At 42.9% G+C, this 16,647-nt stretch overlaps 1 protein-coding gene across 1 annotated transcript; it reads left to right on the top strand.

Annotated features, from left to right (window-relative positions):
- Positions 1-2,162: 2,162 nt before the first annotated feature.
- NPY (neuropeptide Y) lies at positions 2,163-11,373 on the top strand. The gene is made up of 4 exons (XM_039550023.1): positions 2,163-2,293; positions 2,463-2,650; positions 7,847-7,927; positions 11,079-11,373. The coding sequence occupies exons 2-4, from the start codon at positions 2,463-2,465 to the stop codon at positions 11,101-11,103; spliced, it is 294 nt and encodes a 97-aa protein (XP_039405957.1). The 5' UTR covers positions 2,163-2,293; the 3' UTR covers positions 11,104-11,373.
- The last annotated feature ends 5,274 nt before the right edge of the window (positions 11,374-16,647 follow it).

Below are 16,647 nucleotides of genomic sequence, written 5' to 3'. Positions count from 1 at the left end.
CCACTTGTCCACTTCACCCCATAAAAGCTGATAAACTGGATCAATACAAGCTTTGGTTTAGCATCTTATTGGATTCAGCAGCTCAGAGCACAGTTGCTCTTCAGAGAATTTGCAGTATCACAGGCATCTGGCTGTCACATCAGCTGCATCTGTTGAGCTGACGTGAGGACAACGTGAACACTGAACGTGCGGGAGTGTGCTGGTGGGAGGACAGAGAGCGTGGGGATGCAGTGAGGCCACTTTGTAAGATGTGATGTCACCCTGTGCACAGATCTGCAGAAATTAGGAGCTAGAATTGCTGGCTGTGGCATGGAAGATTATTCACACACATTAAAATTCTTTGCTCAGTGTGTGATGTAAGGCAGCCTGTAGTCTTGCTGTAAAGTTTGTGGCCAGTGCACTGTGGAGTCATGAAGATTCCAAAATACCTCTTCACATTAAACTTTCTGAAATCTTTGCTTTCGTGGATTGAAATGGAGATAGTCTCATGAGCTTAGTTGCAAGGCACAAGAGCCATTTATTTGCTAGGGTTTTGTGGTTTTGGGGTTTTTTTGTGTGCGTGGGGTTTTTTTGTTTGTTTGTTTTGTTTTTTAAATAATGCTGAGATTCTGTTTCTGGAGTGATGAAAACAATTCCTGGCTTTGCTTTTGCAAACTGAACATCGTTTTTCAGAATCTGTTGGATTATTATTAAGACAATAACTGCATACGGTAATAACTACAAAATTTAATAACAGCAGTATATAAATGGTATAGTTTTAGAATATGTCTTGAAGCTTTTTGTCAGTATGTCTAATGTTCTTACTTGGGTGTTTGCTATTTTGCCTTCAAATTAAAGTAAAAGTAAGATATGATGAGAGTAATGATTTGTCATTCCAACTGGAATTAGTCATTGGCCATCAAGACTAATCAAATTATCTGTTTCTAAAGAATTAACCTTATTTTACTAATACGTAACAATAGTTTCCAAGTCTACCAAATGCTTTGACAAATTCTGAAGCTTTGTTTGAATTGGATTCATTTTACCCAGCTTCAGGCACGCCGGTTGCCAGGTGTCTAGCCTAGCCCAGTCACCCAGGCTGTTCCTGTCACCAGAGGAGAAGGGTGTGTTACCAGAAGATGCCCACTCTGCTTATCTCAGACCTCTTTTGTATGAGGGCTCAGATCACTGTCAGGGTGCCCATCTCTCCCCACCGACTCAGATCTGGACAAGTTTCAGGAGACATGTAAGTCTGACACCTTAGCTGAATCAGTCCCTGTAGTCCCATGTTGCTGGGACAAGCTCTGTGTCCCAGATTCAGCAGTGCTTCCCCTGGGTCTGGACAGCTACTGGAAAGGCTGTTGTGATCCCATGGCATTGGTGAGCTGTTTTCTGTGACATGTGGCTCAGGCACAGAAATGAAACAGAATAAAGGCACTTTTGAACAAATACTCAGAAGGTAGCCTTGAACAGGGGGACAGAGCAGGCATGGAGGGAGGTAGATCTGCAGGTGTGCTGCCAGTCCCCTGGAAATTAAGCCTCAAGATTTGTTGTGGATGCCTTGGAAGTGCTCAAGACCAGGTTGGATGGGTCTCTGAGCAATTTGGTTTAGTGGAAGGGGTCCCTGTCCATGGCCTGGGGATTTGTAACTATCTGGTCTTTAAGGTCTCTTCCAACACAAACCATTCTGTAGGTCTCTAATTACCCATTTATTGGGTACGATGTCTGAGCCTGTGGCACTGATTTGGTACTTTTGGTTGTCCCAAACCGTCCTGCTTTCTTGGCTTTATGTCCGGCAGCACCACTGCTCCAAAGCTCAAGCTTGGGGCCCCTCCAGTCCTATAGGAGGGGGGCCAACTCGTTCCCCAGAGCTCCCTTTCCCCGGGGAACTCGGGCACCGGGCAGCACGGCGGCTCCACAGGTACAGTCGGGCTCTCACGGCCGGTCCGGGACACTTGAAGAAGGGTGCAAGTCCCAGGAGTAGAGCCCGGGGGCAGCCCGGGGGCAGCCCGTGGGTGGGGTTCCCCAGGGCGGCGGGGGCGGTGCGGGGGCTGCGGCGGGGCTCGGCAGCGCCCGCCCCCTCGGTGCCGCCCGGCCCCGCCCGGCCGCGGCCGCCGTGCCCCTCCCGGGGCAGGGGCAGGCAGAACGGGGCGGGGGGGACCGGAGCCGGCGAGGCGTGATCGCCCGAGGCCCCTCCTGCCTGCCGGGGAAGCCTTAAAACACCCCGGCGGGGCGCGGAGCCCGCACTCGGGAGCCCCGACGCACGGGCAGACGCGCCTCGCCTGCCGAGAGCCGCTCCGCTGCAGCCGCCGCCGTGAGTGCCGGGACGGGGGCGGGCACGGGAGTGGGGATAGGGATGGGAATGGGAAGGGGGACGCGGGGCTGTCCGGGCCGGTCAGGGGCTGCGCTGGGGCGGCCGCGCTGCTCCCGCCGTCGGGGCAGGTGCTGACGGCAGCTCTCATCCATCCCGCCCCGCCGCGCAGATGCAGGGCACCGTGAGGCTGTGGGTGTCGGTGCTGACTTTCGCTCTGTCGCTGCTGGTCTGCCTGGGGACGCTGGCAGAGGCGTACCCCTCCAAACCGGACAGCCCCGGCGAGGACGCTCCCGCAGAGGACATGGCCAGATACTACTCGGCGCTGAGGCACTACATCAACCTCATCACCAGGCAGAGGTAGGCAGAGCGGGACGGCAGACATCCCTCTTTCCCACTCCCCGGGCTGATTTTTTCCTTGGCGAGGCTCAGGGGAGGGAGGTGGGGTGCCCCCTCTCACTGGGTGTCTCTCCCTGCTTTCGCCAAGGACACGGATGAAGACGTGGTGCACAGATTCCTTTTAGAGAGCAACGCCCGTGGAACCCTGAGTTGCCGATGGGTTCAAAGCTGAATTTCCGCCAAGTTGTCAGAAGGGGCAGGGGTCAGTGCTGCCTCTGCTCTCTCAGCCTCTTCTAGCTCTGGCACAGACAGGCTGGTAGGCAGGAGCACGAACCACAGGGCAGCGTGTACAGGGAGAGCCCCCCAAATGGGAAAGGTAACTAACCTGGGAGCTGGAGAGAGCTAGACAGGGCAGTAGGAGCAGTTTCCCACTTCTGTTGCTGCCCCCGAGTCCAATGAAGATTTTAGTGAGAAAAAGTGCCCACTGTGGGGATGTAGTAATTCAGATGTTTTGTGGTTTGTAGGCTACTTCATGCAGCTGTGAGTGCCAGAAAACCCACCAGTCTTAACAAAAACCTCTTTCAAGATCAAGAACTTAAGCCCAGTCTGAAAGAGAAAAGAGTGTGAACCCATGCCTACCTGGCTCTAAGCTGGCTTTCTGGGTTGACCGTGCTTGTTAAAGTAGACATAAAGGCTCAGCCTGGAAAAAAAAAGGACAAGTTATTATAAAAAAATAATCTTCTTTGATAAAAAATCATCTGTCCAGTTAGCCTGTGGGATTGATAGAAGTTTCCCTTGAGGTCCCACAATAGTGTGTGACCCAGAAGAGCTTTGACATATTTATCTATTTGTTTAATATCAAAACCAGATGAGAGGTCTAAAATTAGGTTTTCATCTGTCCCTCTAGAATTCTGAATAATTAAATTAGAAGGCTGGCTATCATGTAACTGAGAGCTTTCCCAGCAAGCCCATAACACTGTCTGTCAGTGCACTAATAGCATAGGACGGATGAAGGGGCTGATAGAAATCCAGCTCTTCAGTCCTGAACTTTTAAAGCAATATTCACAACTGGTTCCTGTGTGAGGCATGCTTCTGTGTGGCAGTCTGCGCTCAAATAACCTTTTGTCTAGATTACTGCTAAAAAAATCCAATCCTCAAATTCTGCCTCTACTGCCCTTTCCCTCTTGCATGTGGTGGGATCTCCAGGCTGGTGTCTCATCCCTTCTTTTCTTTCTTTCATCTCCCATTTCAAAGGTGGCTCCTGTCCAAATCTAGGTCATATTTAAAAAAAAAAATCCCAAATCCAAACCAAACCAAATGACCACCCCCCCCCCCCCACCCCTTTCTCTATTCAGCCTCCACTTCTGGTGTGTGCCCTGTGTGTTTTAATGTTGACCGTGTAGCTTTTATCCCAATTTCATGAGTTGTAAGTACACAACTTAGAGACTGAAACCAGTTTCGTTCTTTTGTGTGGATTTGGGATCTGAAATGAACTGAAATAGTTATTGTTTCTGATGGATGAAATTTAAATTTTGTTCTTTAGTTTTTACTCATATTTCCTAACCACCCTTATATTTAAAGGAATAGAGTTGACCTGGAAGGACAAGAAAATTAGCAGACAAAAGCACTACAATGAAAACTTTGTGATACACATTTAAAAGTTGACTGCACAGGTTAACTAAAAAACCAAAAAGGTGTGCTGTTTCCATTAACAGTCCAGAAATAAAGCAATTGCCACCTCCATTTCGAAAGCTTAACTGAGCTCCTGGAGGTTTCCTGTTTTACCAGTGACGCAGTCACTTGCAAAATGAATTGCTTTTGAAGCACTTTGGACAGGTCTAAGGATGATTGATTGGTCTATTTCAGCAGATGTGCTCAAAGTTGTCTCTCTTCTTACAGATTTTTATCTCTGCTTTTTGTGCATGGTACTGCTTGGGAGCCCTGTGACACGGGGGTGGGGTCCAGGAGCTCACCCTGCTCCTCCTGAGGGTCAGTGAGAAGCTGTGCTCAGCACCTCACCAGACCTGGTGCATGTAGCTGGTGAGGTGAAGCAGTAAGAACACATTGGCAAAGGAGAAGATGAGGAGATCGACGCTTTTTTCTCTTCAGATTCATCTGTCCTGCCACCTTTGATGTTTTTGTGATTATGAATACCCCCCCTCCTGCCCCCATAGCTCATCTTTCTGCCTTCTGCTTCTGGCCTGACTCAAGCATTTGAGTGCCATTCCCCTCTAAACTACTGTGACCCACAGGGTCTTCACCTGAGCTCAGTGAACCTTCTTCCTTCCAAATCATCCTTCTCTTCTTGTCTTTAAACCTCGTCCATCTGGCTGCTTTGCTTCCTCTCTCCTTTGAAATTCTTCTTCAGATCCATCTCAGCTTTAGAGACCAATGCCTGTCAGCTTTAATATGCCTTTGAGGTTACCTGAGGTAAACAGGTACTTGTATGGTTTAGGTCATGAGACCTGTTTCAGGCTTCTTGCTTCTGATGAGATCCCTTTTTCCTTTTGTGCCAGGTCGTTGTAACTTAAAAGAGAGCCCAGCACAGATGCAGACTCCTACTCTACAGATGTCTGTGTGTCTTTGAATTAGTTCCAGCTTTGTCTCCAGAGCTGTCCTGTGGTCCTTTCCTCATACCCCTGTACCACACTGTTCAGGAGGCTTTTTTCAGACTCTTCCTCCTCCTGCTACTTGCTGCTACCTGTACTCCCTCTTGCTAACAAACTATATTCTTTCCTTATCACTTGCAGCTTGTTCATGAATCTGTGGCTCTTCTGTGCTGTAGCAAAGCAGTCAGGCCATTCCTGCTGGAAATGGCTTGAACTATAGGCAGGGCAGAGAGTATATGGAAGTGTGTATGACTTGGGCAGTGCTGCTGCTCCTGCTTCATGCCACACCCTTTAATGGGCAAGGGGGCAGATCTCCAGGGCTTTGGGTTTTGGACAGTTTTCTGAATCAGACCCACAGATGCTTTTGAGATGAGTCAGCTAGTGTTGCCAGCTTTGGACATTGATGGGCTTTGAGTGCTAACACCCAAGCGTCCATCGGAAGCTTTGAGATTTTGCTGAGCCTGACACACTACATCCTTATTCAGAATAAGAACGTTTACTCCTTAAATCTCTTTGACTTCAGCTGGAGCTGTGGGTTATCAGCGTGCCCCAAAGTAGGCCTTGATGTCTCAAATGGAGTATAAAAACTGACCAGGTATTTTCACCTGTCTTGGAATCACGGTATTTCTAAGTCTTTTAAAACAGCCATGATTTTTGATAAATGTGTATCTCAGAGCAAGGAAAGGCACGAAGCAGCTGGAGCAAAGACGTCTCAAGGTATTTGCATCAGGAAAAAGAGATTGACTTTGTCAGTGGCCCCTATTTAGTAAGTTGGTAGCATGGATGTTTCCCAGGGGCAAAATGACAGGGTAGACAGGAGACTGACAAAGGAAGAATGGATGTCCTTTGGGCAGCCCAGTTGGTTGCAGTCAGTGAACACCTTGTGTGCAGCTTTGCAGTGAGGATGTGATGGGTCCATCCAGCACAGGTAGTAGCACGGAGTAGCCAAGATGCTGAAGTGTCTCGTATGAGATATATCTCCCCAACACAGTTGTCTTCATTATTTGAGTGAATCTCTGCACTCCAGGTGGTTGCTACCTATTTCTTATTCAGGCAAAACTTCCTGAGAGATTAGTGGGAGTTTTGTCCAAGTGTGAGCTGCTAGAGCAAGCTTTGGTTTGTTAAATTAGTTTCTTTAATCACAGAAAATTAGCTTCCTCCTCAGTTGAAGTCCAGGTCACATCCATATTAATCAGAGCAGGGAACTAGAAAGAAATCCCTTGGTGGCGATGAAGTGCAAGGTATTTGATTCAGCATCGTGCCTGATTGCGCTATTGTAATAGCATTTTACTATGTCTGACTGGTTCTTTTCAAATACCTGCTTTCAGTCAGCTCAGATTAAGAAATTTAACTTTCTGAAACTGATGCTTTGTCTTTCTGGAGCACAGGTGATGCACTAAAATGATTAAAGAAAAAAACCCACAAAAAATACAAAGAGTTAAATAAAAGGATTGAAAAGTGAGATATGTTTCCACTTTTAAGGAAGTTATGCAATCAACAGTTAACACTGTTAGCTTTTTAAGTGTAGTTTGGGAAGGTTTGGGTTGGGTTTCTTTTTCCAAATCTAAACCACTGGAATGACTGGGGTCACTGGAGAAACATTTTGATAGCAGTGCATAAAATCTAAGTCCTTAACTATACCTTTGATTTTTCTGGAATCAGAATTTCACTCAAGCAGCATTCACAAAAGCTGCTAATGTACTTTGTGATTCAGAATAAAATTGCATACACAAGTTAAACTGTGATCTTAATTCTTTCCAACCAAGGGAGCATTTGCTCATAGCTATCACTCTTAGGCTAATGAATCCTTATAGTGGTGAAATGCCTCTCAAGCAGGCTGCTCACTGCTGCTTCTGTTTTCCCAGGAAAAGAGATGGAATTCCTTCCCAAGTAATGGAAATTGCAGTACTTTTAACTGTTGACTGATGTACAGTATTCAGGATTAAAAAAAAAAAAAGGCAAATAGAAAGCCAGCTGCTGTGTAAGTATAGGACAAAGGTAGCCCCTTATATCCCATCTAATTGAAGAAGAACTCTGAACGAGCAAGTTTTCATTCCCACAGCCACATAGTTTAAGATGATTACCTTGGGATAGCTCAGTCTTTGCAACCTAATGTGCTATGTGTTGGGCAGCCCCAAGTGTACTGGCTATCTTAAAAAACCTTGCATAATTTCCTGATGGAGGATAAGTATCATCTAAACCAATGAGAAAGTTAATGGGATGGTGGAAGTTGGTTTGCAGGCAGGAATGACATGCTTGGAGGTCAGATCATGCACAGCTTCTTTCCTCTTCCTCCATGCTCACATCAGTAAGGTGCAAGGTCCTAGAGTATGCAGGAGCAGCCATCAAATTGAGAAATATTCAGAGTTTTTCAATATTATAATGTAAAATAATTATGGGAAAAATGTAGAAAAATATGGAAATGAAATAAGAATGAACATTCACTCACATGGCTAAGCCAAATTAAAATTCTTGCTGGAAAGTGGTATTTATGTCTGTTCTATTTTTTTTTTTTAATGAAAAAAAAGTCACTAATGGTTCTGTGCTAAGTCTTCATTTGTAAAAACTGACATATACAAAAATACAACTTTTAAAAATTTTTCCTCAGATATGGAAAGAGATCAAGCCCAGATACACTGATCTCAGACCTCTTGTTGAGGGAAAGCACAGAAAACATTCCTAGATCCAGGTATGTATGAAGAGCTCATTTGGATTTAACGGTTTCATTTGTTATCAATAAATATGTTTCACAGGGAGAAAACGTGCCACCAACAGCTGGCTAATCATGTCCTTAAAGCAAAACATCTTTAATTCCTTTTTTTTTTTAAGAGATAGCACCATCTATGAATGCAAGAAGTGCCTTACCAGATATGATAGAGTCCAGACTCCTCTTTTCCTGATTTTGGGGGTGGGCCATACCTCTTATTCAGAGGAAGGGAAGCATTGCCATGACACTTGCCCCATTCTGGGCATTTTCACATAGAATTGTATGCCGATGTCTGGTGATGATTCCTGACATATTTGAGCACCAAAGACAGCATATTGCTACTCATTTGCTGCTCACACAGGTTTGAATTTTTCCTCTGATGATGTGTAAGTGGTAAATATGCACATACGTTAACTCATGCACAAATGCACAGAGGTGACTTGTCTTTAAAATACAGTATTTCACATTGGTTTTGTATCTAATATTTTACAAAGGGAAAAAAGGCCTTTTTATTTCCATTTGCACTTGGTTTGAAGTAACAGTGGTGTTTCAAACAACACTGGGGTTTCAAATGTACATAATGTATTTATCTAGTTAGGTAATGACACTTCAGCCATGATGTAAGATACTGTAGTAGTGACTACAATTTACACAGCTGAAAAGTGAGTGTGTTGAAAAGGTAAGATGCAGGGGGAGTTTTGGCTCATGAAGAAAAATTTTTATTCACAATCAAAACAAAAGTTTTACTCACAATCCAGCATGAATGAGCTCAGTTTAAGCCTTTACTGATGGTCTGAAGTTTGCTGGCAATACTTCTACTGCGGAAATAAATGTTTTCTGCAGTTGTCTTCTCAGGAGTCTACAAGCAAGTGCTCTGCAAAGGCTCAACTAGACTGGTTGAGTACTTAAACATAATAGCCTGTAGCATTGAATTTAGGGCATGATCATGACACTGAAAGGTGACCCAAAATTCCTACTACCATCCAGGGACATTGCCCATGAGACTTACGGTTCTGTGTGTAAGGAGAGCGTTGTCTGATGGTTTGATGACTAACCACAGCTGTGGGGATGCAATTTTCTCTGCAGATGCTTATCTAAAAAACTGCATGGAGTGCAGTGAAATGTATTAGACTATTTTGTGTTTGGTAATGACAAGGCAGAGCCCTCACATAATGGGAAATTTCCACTGCCTTGAATTTGAGGCAACACACAGGGTAGTTAGTACTCATACTCTAATATATCTCGCTAATAGTCTAATACTCTCTGTAATTTTCACCCCTTCATCACAAAACTTTATGATTATTATTATTGTTTCAATAATGCTATTTATAACACACCAGGGAGCAAAACTTCATGAGGAAAATAACCAAGTAGTCTGCAGTTAAGATCAAGAATTGATGAGAAATAGATTTTTATTTCATACCCCCGTAACAGCACTTTAAACTGAGTATGGTATTTTTCACTCATTGCTGACAGTTATGTGAGTACTGGGAACAATAATGCCTAGTTTCCTATGGATATGTTTTCTAGGATAAAACCCTGTATGGATTCTCAACCCCACTCCAACTTTTTCCTCCATGTGAGGACACAATTAAATTTTCTTTCTATCCAGTCCTGTGTTCCATGGCACATTGGGACCTAATATCTCTAAAATCAGTGTACCTCTCCCTGACTTGGTTGAAATTGTCCAAAGGATGTGAAAGCTGGGGGGCGAAGTTAGGAGAGCCACACAGGGTTGGACAGCTGGACGCACAGCATGGCTGCCTAAGCCTTCCTCCTGGAGGAAGCTAGGCTGAATGAATGAAAGGCAGACTGCTATTATTCCAAATTTAAATTGTTTTAGAAATAGTTACACACAAAGCTAGTTATGGAGCAGGTGTAATTTGCACCCAGTGAGTCAGTGACAGACAGAGATACCTCATGAGTTGTCAGGAACTGAACTTTGTAACTAAACACTGAGATAATAATAAATGACTTAATTGTATTCAGCTTGACCAGCCTGGTTTGACATTACAGTTTTGCTGACTGAAATACACCCCAAAGGATTTTGTAGTCTGAGTGTATGCCTGACAATATGAAGAAAGGTTAGAGAGATGCTTTGAGAAACTAATTACAAAATAGGAAGCTAAAGATTAAAAAAAGGAGGTGCCTTGGTCTGAGTACAAGTAAGTTCTTATGACAGAAGCATGTGATATGGCATGTTTCTGATTTTGTCTGTCTTGTGGAGTGATGAGAAAATGTTTCATACTTGGTAATAGGATGTATATCTCCTGATAATGCCTCTTTAAAAATTAGATATCTAGTATGAAGTACTTGTCTAGGTTGCCTCTGCAGTCAGTCAGAGGGATGGGTAATTCCAGAACAAGCTTTCCTTCCTAAAATGGGCAGGGTCTCAGTTGCCCTCTAAGGTGTCAGTGTCTCTCCACTGACTGTGGAGGCAGACTAGATATTTAATCAAGACTTTATGTGCATCTCTTTAGATAGGAAAAATTATGGCAAATGCATTTCTCCTGTTCTTTTTCTATGTTCTCCTACTTGTTACCTTTCCTCCTGTGTAGACAAAACATCTGTTTGCAAACAGAGGATCTCTGGATAAAATCCTGCCCTCAGCACCCTTTTCAATAAATTTCAAATGCTTGATATTGAACAGTAGAATACCACAATAATATTTTAGGATAGTGGCTTTGAACATGGGTTTTGTTTGAAGGTGCTTACAGCATGATGCGATTTTGTTTGGCTCAGTGAGTTCTCTTTGGAAGTTGCTTACTCCTGAGTTAGAGTGAAAAATCTTTAAGAAATTTGTATTTCAACATACAGTTTTCTAGCTTAATTTCACTAAGTGCTATTTGATGATGTAAAGCAGGTTTGTAGTGAGTCTCAACCATGTAAAACGTATTACCAGGGTAGCAGGATGTAGGGGCAAGTTCTGGTACCAAAGTACAGATTTTTGGCAATTCATAATGCACCTGTTTTTGTTGGAGTCACATATACAATCTTAAACTGAAAATATGCATATATATTCCTCATTGCTGGTATTAATGAAAATTTTAGTCAGTTTTAACATCAAATTTTTTCAGAGGGGGCTTTGGTATGTGTTTAATGTGGGTTTTTTTATTCAAAATATGTGTTGCAGGTTTGAAGACCCTTCAGTGTGGTGATGGGATTTTCAGCACATCTTCAAAACTTTTCCTAGATTTCAGTTCATACTCCATGCCTCTGAAGCAAATCACAGCGTCATCCCCAGTGCATGCAGCCATTGTACTGAACTCTGTAGAGTTTCTCCTTCATCATATTTGTATATACCTTTATTTAAATAAATTATTTGTGCATTCCAAAATATAACATACTAAATGAAAACAAACAACCATGTCATTGGTATAACAAAGCATTGTTTTAAACTATTAAAACTGAATTATAACTTCCCTGTAGTGTGAAGTAGTGTGGACAGCAATGGTGTCACGGTTATTACAGTAATTACTGTGCAAAGTAAGATAAAGACCATTTATTGTGGCCTCAGACTTAGCTCAAAACTGCTTAAAATAATTTATTGCAGACTGCATAACCTCAGAAAATAGTGTTCTGAGAGGCAATTTTTCAGAATGGCCATGCTAAAAACTTATTTAGTGCGTACATTGATAAATGTAATAAAATTAAAGGCATTTTCAAAATGCAAAGGAATAAGTCACTGCTTAATTCTGCTAACTCCTTGAAACTGGTTTAATGCTTGGCTGTAAGCCTGAACTAGTAATTTTAAATGACACAGATGTAACATCTTTGTTTTGGCAATATGCAAAATAGCAGAAAATAACATCTAAAGTAACTCGTAAAACAAGACAAGACTGCAATTATTTGTGCCAGAAAAGATACATCTAACATTGCCTAAAGCCTTGCAAAGGAGCGCACTGATAAATCCCAAACTTTGGGGTACTTGCCCTCCATGCCTCTCTCATTGGGAGTTATGAATGGTTGCTGTTTGTACCATAAGAAGGTCCACAGAACAAGGACAAGGCCAATTATCTCCAGGTTTACATTTTCTTATTTTTGGATTTTTTAAGTTTACTCACTAGCCTAGTGGGGGTCTTAGACACTTGAAGTTTTTACTCCAAGTAGTATAAGAATGGCAGCACATTCCCCTTGTTCTTAAGTGGTTCTAGTTCACAGATGTGTATCTTGCTGTATGCTCATGACCCAGACTGTGCACGACACAAATGCTGGTTCCTGATACATCTGATACACCACTTCTTTTCTTTAGACACTGTGACTAAACAATGCAGAATAAAGCACATAAAGATGTTCCAAACTGGAAAAAAATCAGCGTGAAGGTTTAATGAATTTAGATCTCCTTCCCACTTTTCAAATGCTTCCACATGGTTGTTGCCCCCAGGAGAGAGATGGGTCAGTGCAACCAAGTTCCAGGTTTCTATAAATGCATTTTCAAAGTGTTACCAGCTTACCAGGACTGGCCAGCTTTTGTGGTCACACTGTCTTCAGTGAAGCGCAACATCATTTTCCTTTTCATAAAACACTCAGCTGTCACTGGAATTGGCAAACTTAGCTTTCAGCAGCAATACATTAGCTTACAGACTTGGTGATGGTTCCATAGTGCTACACGTGGAATTGTGATGATTAACAGCAATTTAGAGTCACAAAAATGATTGGGGGCCCTGGGGTGTACTAGTTCGAAAACAAACCAGCAGGAGATTCCAAGTCAGAACTACAATTTAATAGGAAAATTAAAGAAAGTAATATAGAAACACTGACCTAAACTGACAGTCAGAATACAACCTGACACCCTGTTGATAGAGGAGTGGTAGCAGTCTGATTAAATGGTGGCTACAGGCCTGTTGGAGCAATGGATGTGGTTTTGTTGAAGTGGTGATCCTATAGAAAGATCTGATCTTTCTCTGGAGGTCCAGTGGTGGGTATCAAGCTCTTGCCCTCTGTGAATCCAGTGGTAGTGCCCCCGTGGTGTTCCAAGCATCAGATGATATACAGGTAGGAATGTCTTGTTCCTCCCCATGGGTGGGGCATCTCACAATGGGATGATGTAATTCTATGAGTCATTAGCGGAGATAGCCCCCCAGAGGGAGTTATCAGGGCTGACTCTTGGAGAAGATAAAGAACACTGCCCCACCTGTTTTAACAGCTTATGAAGATGGTAATACTTTTGGTTACACCTTTTCATTGTAACCCAAGGCACGGAGCAAACCATTGCCACCCACGGCAGAAGGCAATAATGTTCAGAGGGACTTCAGGATGGCCACCAGTTGCTGGAGTGAGCAGGTGTCCTTCAGCCTCAGGCCAGGACCTGCTGCGGCAGAGTACACATAGAGTACTCTGCTTTGAGTAATTATTAAAATGAAAATTGAAGGTTATTTAGATATAAGATAGACAATATCTTTAATTCCTGCTAATTTTTAGTATTTCTCTATATACACTAATGACCATGTAAATTGTAGTATCAATAATGATAAAAATGATAAACTAATCTTACGTTGCTTGTGCTATCATCACATATGTACCTTAGTGGAGAAAGAGAGTTATAGAATTAATGCATGCTAAACACATGTGCTGAGTTGTTCCACTCAATTACCTGAGTTTTCCTGAACTTTGAGAACACTGATCTGTATAGAAAAGCTATTACCTCATGAGCTGCCAAAGACAGAAGCAAGGCAAAACACACAATATTTATTTATCCACTCTGTGATATTACTTTCTTTCTAAAATCTTCCTCTGTTTTCTGGGGCAGACACAACATTGCCATGTTGTGTGCCCAGTGTGCTTAGTGCTTATCTTCTTTGTGGACCTCATATACCACTCTTGACAGGCCAGGACACTGAAAATATTGTATCAGCTCTCCAAATCAGAGGATAGACTTAAAAAATGAGCTGTGAAATGAAGATAAATACCAGTTTTCCTTGGCATGGCTTCTGCATTTTGACTTTAGGGTTAAGTTTTTCATCTTTTTCTCTCTAACCATGAGAAACAGTGCCTTGTTTCTAAAACAAAGGCTGAAATTTATGTTAGAATCTGTGGAAGTGCCAGGAAAAACAAGAAGAAGAACCATAAAAGTAGGTAATAATATTTTCTCCTTTATTTATTGTGGGTTTGAAACCATGAGAAATGTACATAAATAGGTGTCAGACATTTAAAAGACTGTCCACCTTTACCTTTGGCAATTTCTGTAAAATACATCACAGGTATGCCCAACTTTGTTTTAACCAAAGAGGAGATCTAGATGATCCCACCTGTCTTCTCTTCCAAGACAGGAAATGCTCTCTATCTTTTTCTCTCTCCATCCCTACAAACCTAGCCCACTGCAATGCTTTCAGCCCTGAAATTCTCTGTGCCAAAAGACTCTCCATCGTGGTACTCCGGTGTGGGTAGTGCTGCCCAAACCCATGGCATTGTGTTGGGGTGAGGTGAGATTTACCTGGTATCTGGCAAATAAATATCAAGTTTCAGGTTCAGCATCAAGTGTTTTCCATAATTGTTTTTGTCACCTTCTGGTGCTCTGCTGGCCCCTCACCTTGGTGCTTAAGAGGTGAGGTGCCCAGGAGCACTCAGCACACATGGGAGGGGTATTTTTAAGCTGAACTGACTTGCTCTGTGTTTCCCATGGGATTACATGTCTTGCCTGACCTTCAGGGTTGCCTGTGTAAATCCAACACTGTATCTTTTTTCCCATTGCTACCCTTGCGTTATCACCTGATCACCATTAGCCACTAAAAGCCAACAAACATTTTGAAAAAATTCACCAGAATCAATCACAAAATTGTAGAGTACCAGGTTGGAAGGAAACTTCAAGGATTACCTGATCCAACCTTTCTTGGCAAAAGCATGGTACAAGATGGTCCAGCAGCCTGTCCAGCTGAGTCTCATAAATGTCCAGTGTTGGGGAATCCCCCACTTCCCTGTAGAGATTCTTCTCCTTGTAAAAAATGAGTGGCTGACTGTTACTGTGAAAATTTCTCCTCTTGTGTTCAATCAGAATCTCCCCAAGAGTAACTTCTACCCATTACCCCATGTCTTTTCCTTGTGACTGCTTGTAAAAAGGGAGCCTCCATTGTCTTAGTAACCGCACTTTAAGTACTGGAACATGTTTATAAGGTCCTCCAAAGCTGCCTTTTCTCAAGGGTGAATCAACCCTTTTGTCTCAGCCTTTCCTCATATGTCAGGCTGCCCAGTCCTTTGATCATCTTTGTGGCCCTTCTCTGGATCTCTCTAGCCTGTCCACATCTTTTTTTGTACAGCAGGGACCAAAACTGAACACAGTATTCCAGGTGTGACAAGCACTGATTTCAGTAAAGAAAACAAAAAGTTCCCAAATGGATTTCATAAAGGTAGAAAACTAAATGCAAACTAAATGTAATTTAACACACAGTAATGAAAAAAAATACTCTTGCTTTGCTTTGGTGGTTTTGTTAGTACCCTGAGTAAGAAATTGCTACTGAGCAAAAATTGCCTAACTAATGCAGTAATTCATATCAGGTCAGTGTATTTTATTTATCTGGCTGTATTGTTATCAGTCATTTATTTATCTGTATTACAGCAGCACCTGGAGACTCCAGATATGGGGCTCATTGTGCTCCAGTCTGTAAGACCATAATAAAAAGAATAAATCTAGACTACAGAGATATTCCATCCACGTGCAAAGAGAGAAAGTGGGAGGAAACTTGGGCTCATAAATAAAATGGTAAGTAAGTTATAGTGGTCCTACTGCACCTGCAGCCTTGTCCTTATAGACTCTTGGATTACTGCAATTAAGAACGTGCTATAAAACAAGTAGTGCAACATTATCTTGTTTCCAGTTAATATGTGTGTTTGCTGAGCTCCCCGTTATCTAAGTTATTTGCTTTTCTCTAATGATCCAGTCTTTGCCAGGCCAAGAGACCTTTCAAGCTATATTTAGTTACAAGCAGCTCCCACCTGCCTGTAATGAACCAGCTCAGAAGATTTCAGGCTTCTTTCCTTATCTCGTTTTCCTGTGCATTCAATAGAAGGTCCTGGGCTGCGGGCTGCCAAGGCCCTACAAGTGTGAGTCTCAAGGTGTCTAAGTTCTATGGAAATGTGTCTGGAGTCATTCCACCTTTGAAGAACTAGAATTGATGGGAGCAGGAGAGCCATGAGGTGCCCTTGCAGACAGAGTTGACGGTGACTAAAACTGAACACAGCTGTAACTTTCCCAGTAAGCTGTAAAATGGGAGTGGGGAGCCATGAGGTGCCCTTGCAGATAGAGTTGATGGTGACTAATACTGAACACAGCTACAACAGCCTTCCCACAGCAACTTTCCCAGTAAGCTCTAAATTGGCAGCCTCTCCTGGAGGTACAAGAGTGTGAAATGCTCTTTGTCAAATAAATACGTTTGTATCAATTAAGAATGAGGGTTTAGCCAACTGTGTGCTAAGTAGGTGACTGGCTCTTTAATAGATCTTTCTTACTAGTTTTCCACGAGTTTTTATGTTAGGTTTTCATAGAATCATAGAATGGTTTGGGTTGGAAGGGACCTTCAAAATCACCTAGGTCCAACCCCCTGCCATAGGCTGGGACATCTTCCACTAGACCAGGTTGCTCAGAGCCCCATCCAGCCTGGCCTTGAACACTGCCAGGAATGGGGTACCCACAGCTTGTCTGGGCAACCTGTTCCAGTGCCTCACCACCCTCACAGTAAAGAATTTCTTTCTGTTTTCAAGCTTCTTTC

The sequence above is a fragment of the Corvus cornix genome, chromosome 2 (genome assembly GCF_000738735.6).
Source record: "Corvus cornix cornix isolate S_Up_H32 chromosome 2, ASM73873v5, whole genome shotgun sequence".
NCBI classification, from domain to species: Eukaryota; Metazoa; Chordata; class Aves; order Passeriformes; family Corvidae; genus Corvus; species Corvus cornix.
The sequence above is the reverse complement of the archived record's forward strand: the minus strand, read 5'-3'. Positions and strand labels throughout refer to the sequence as shown.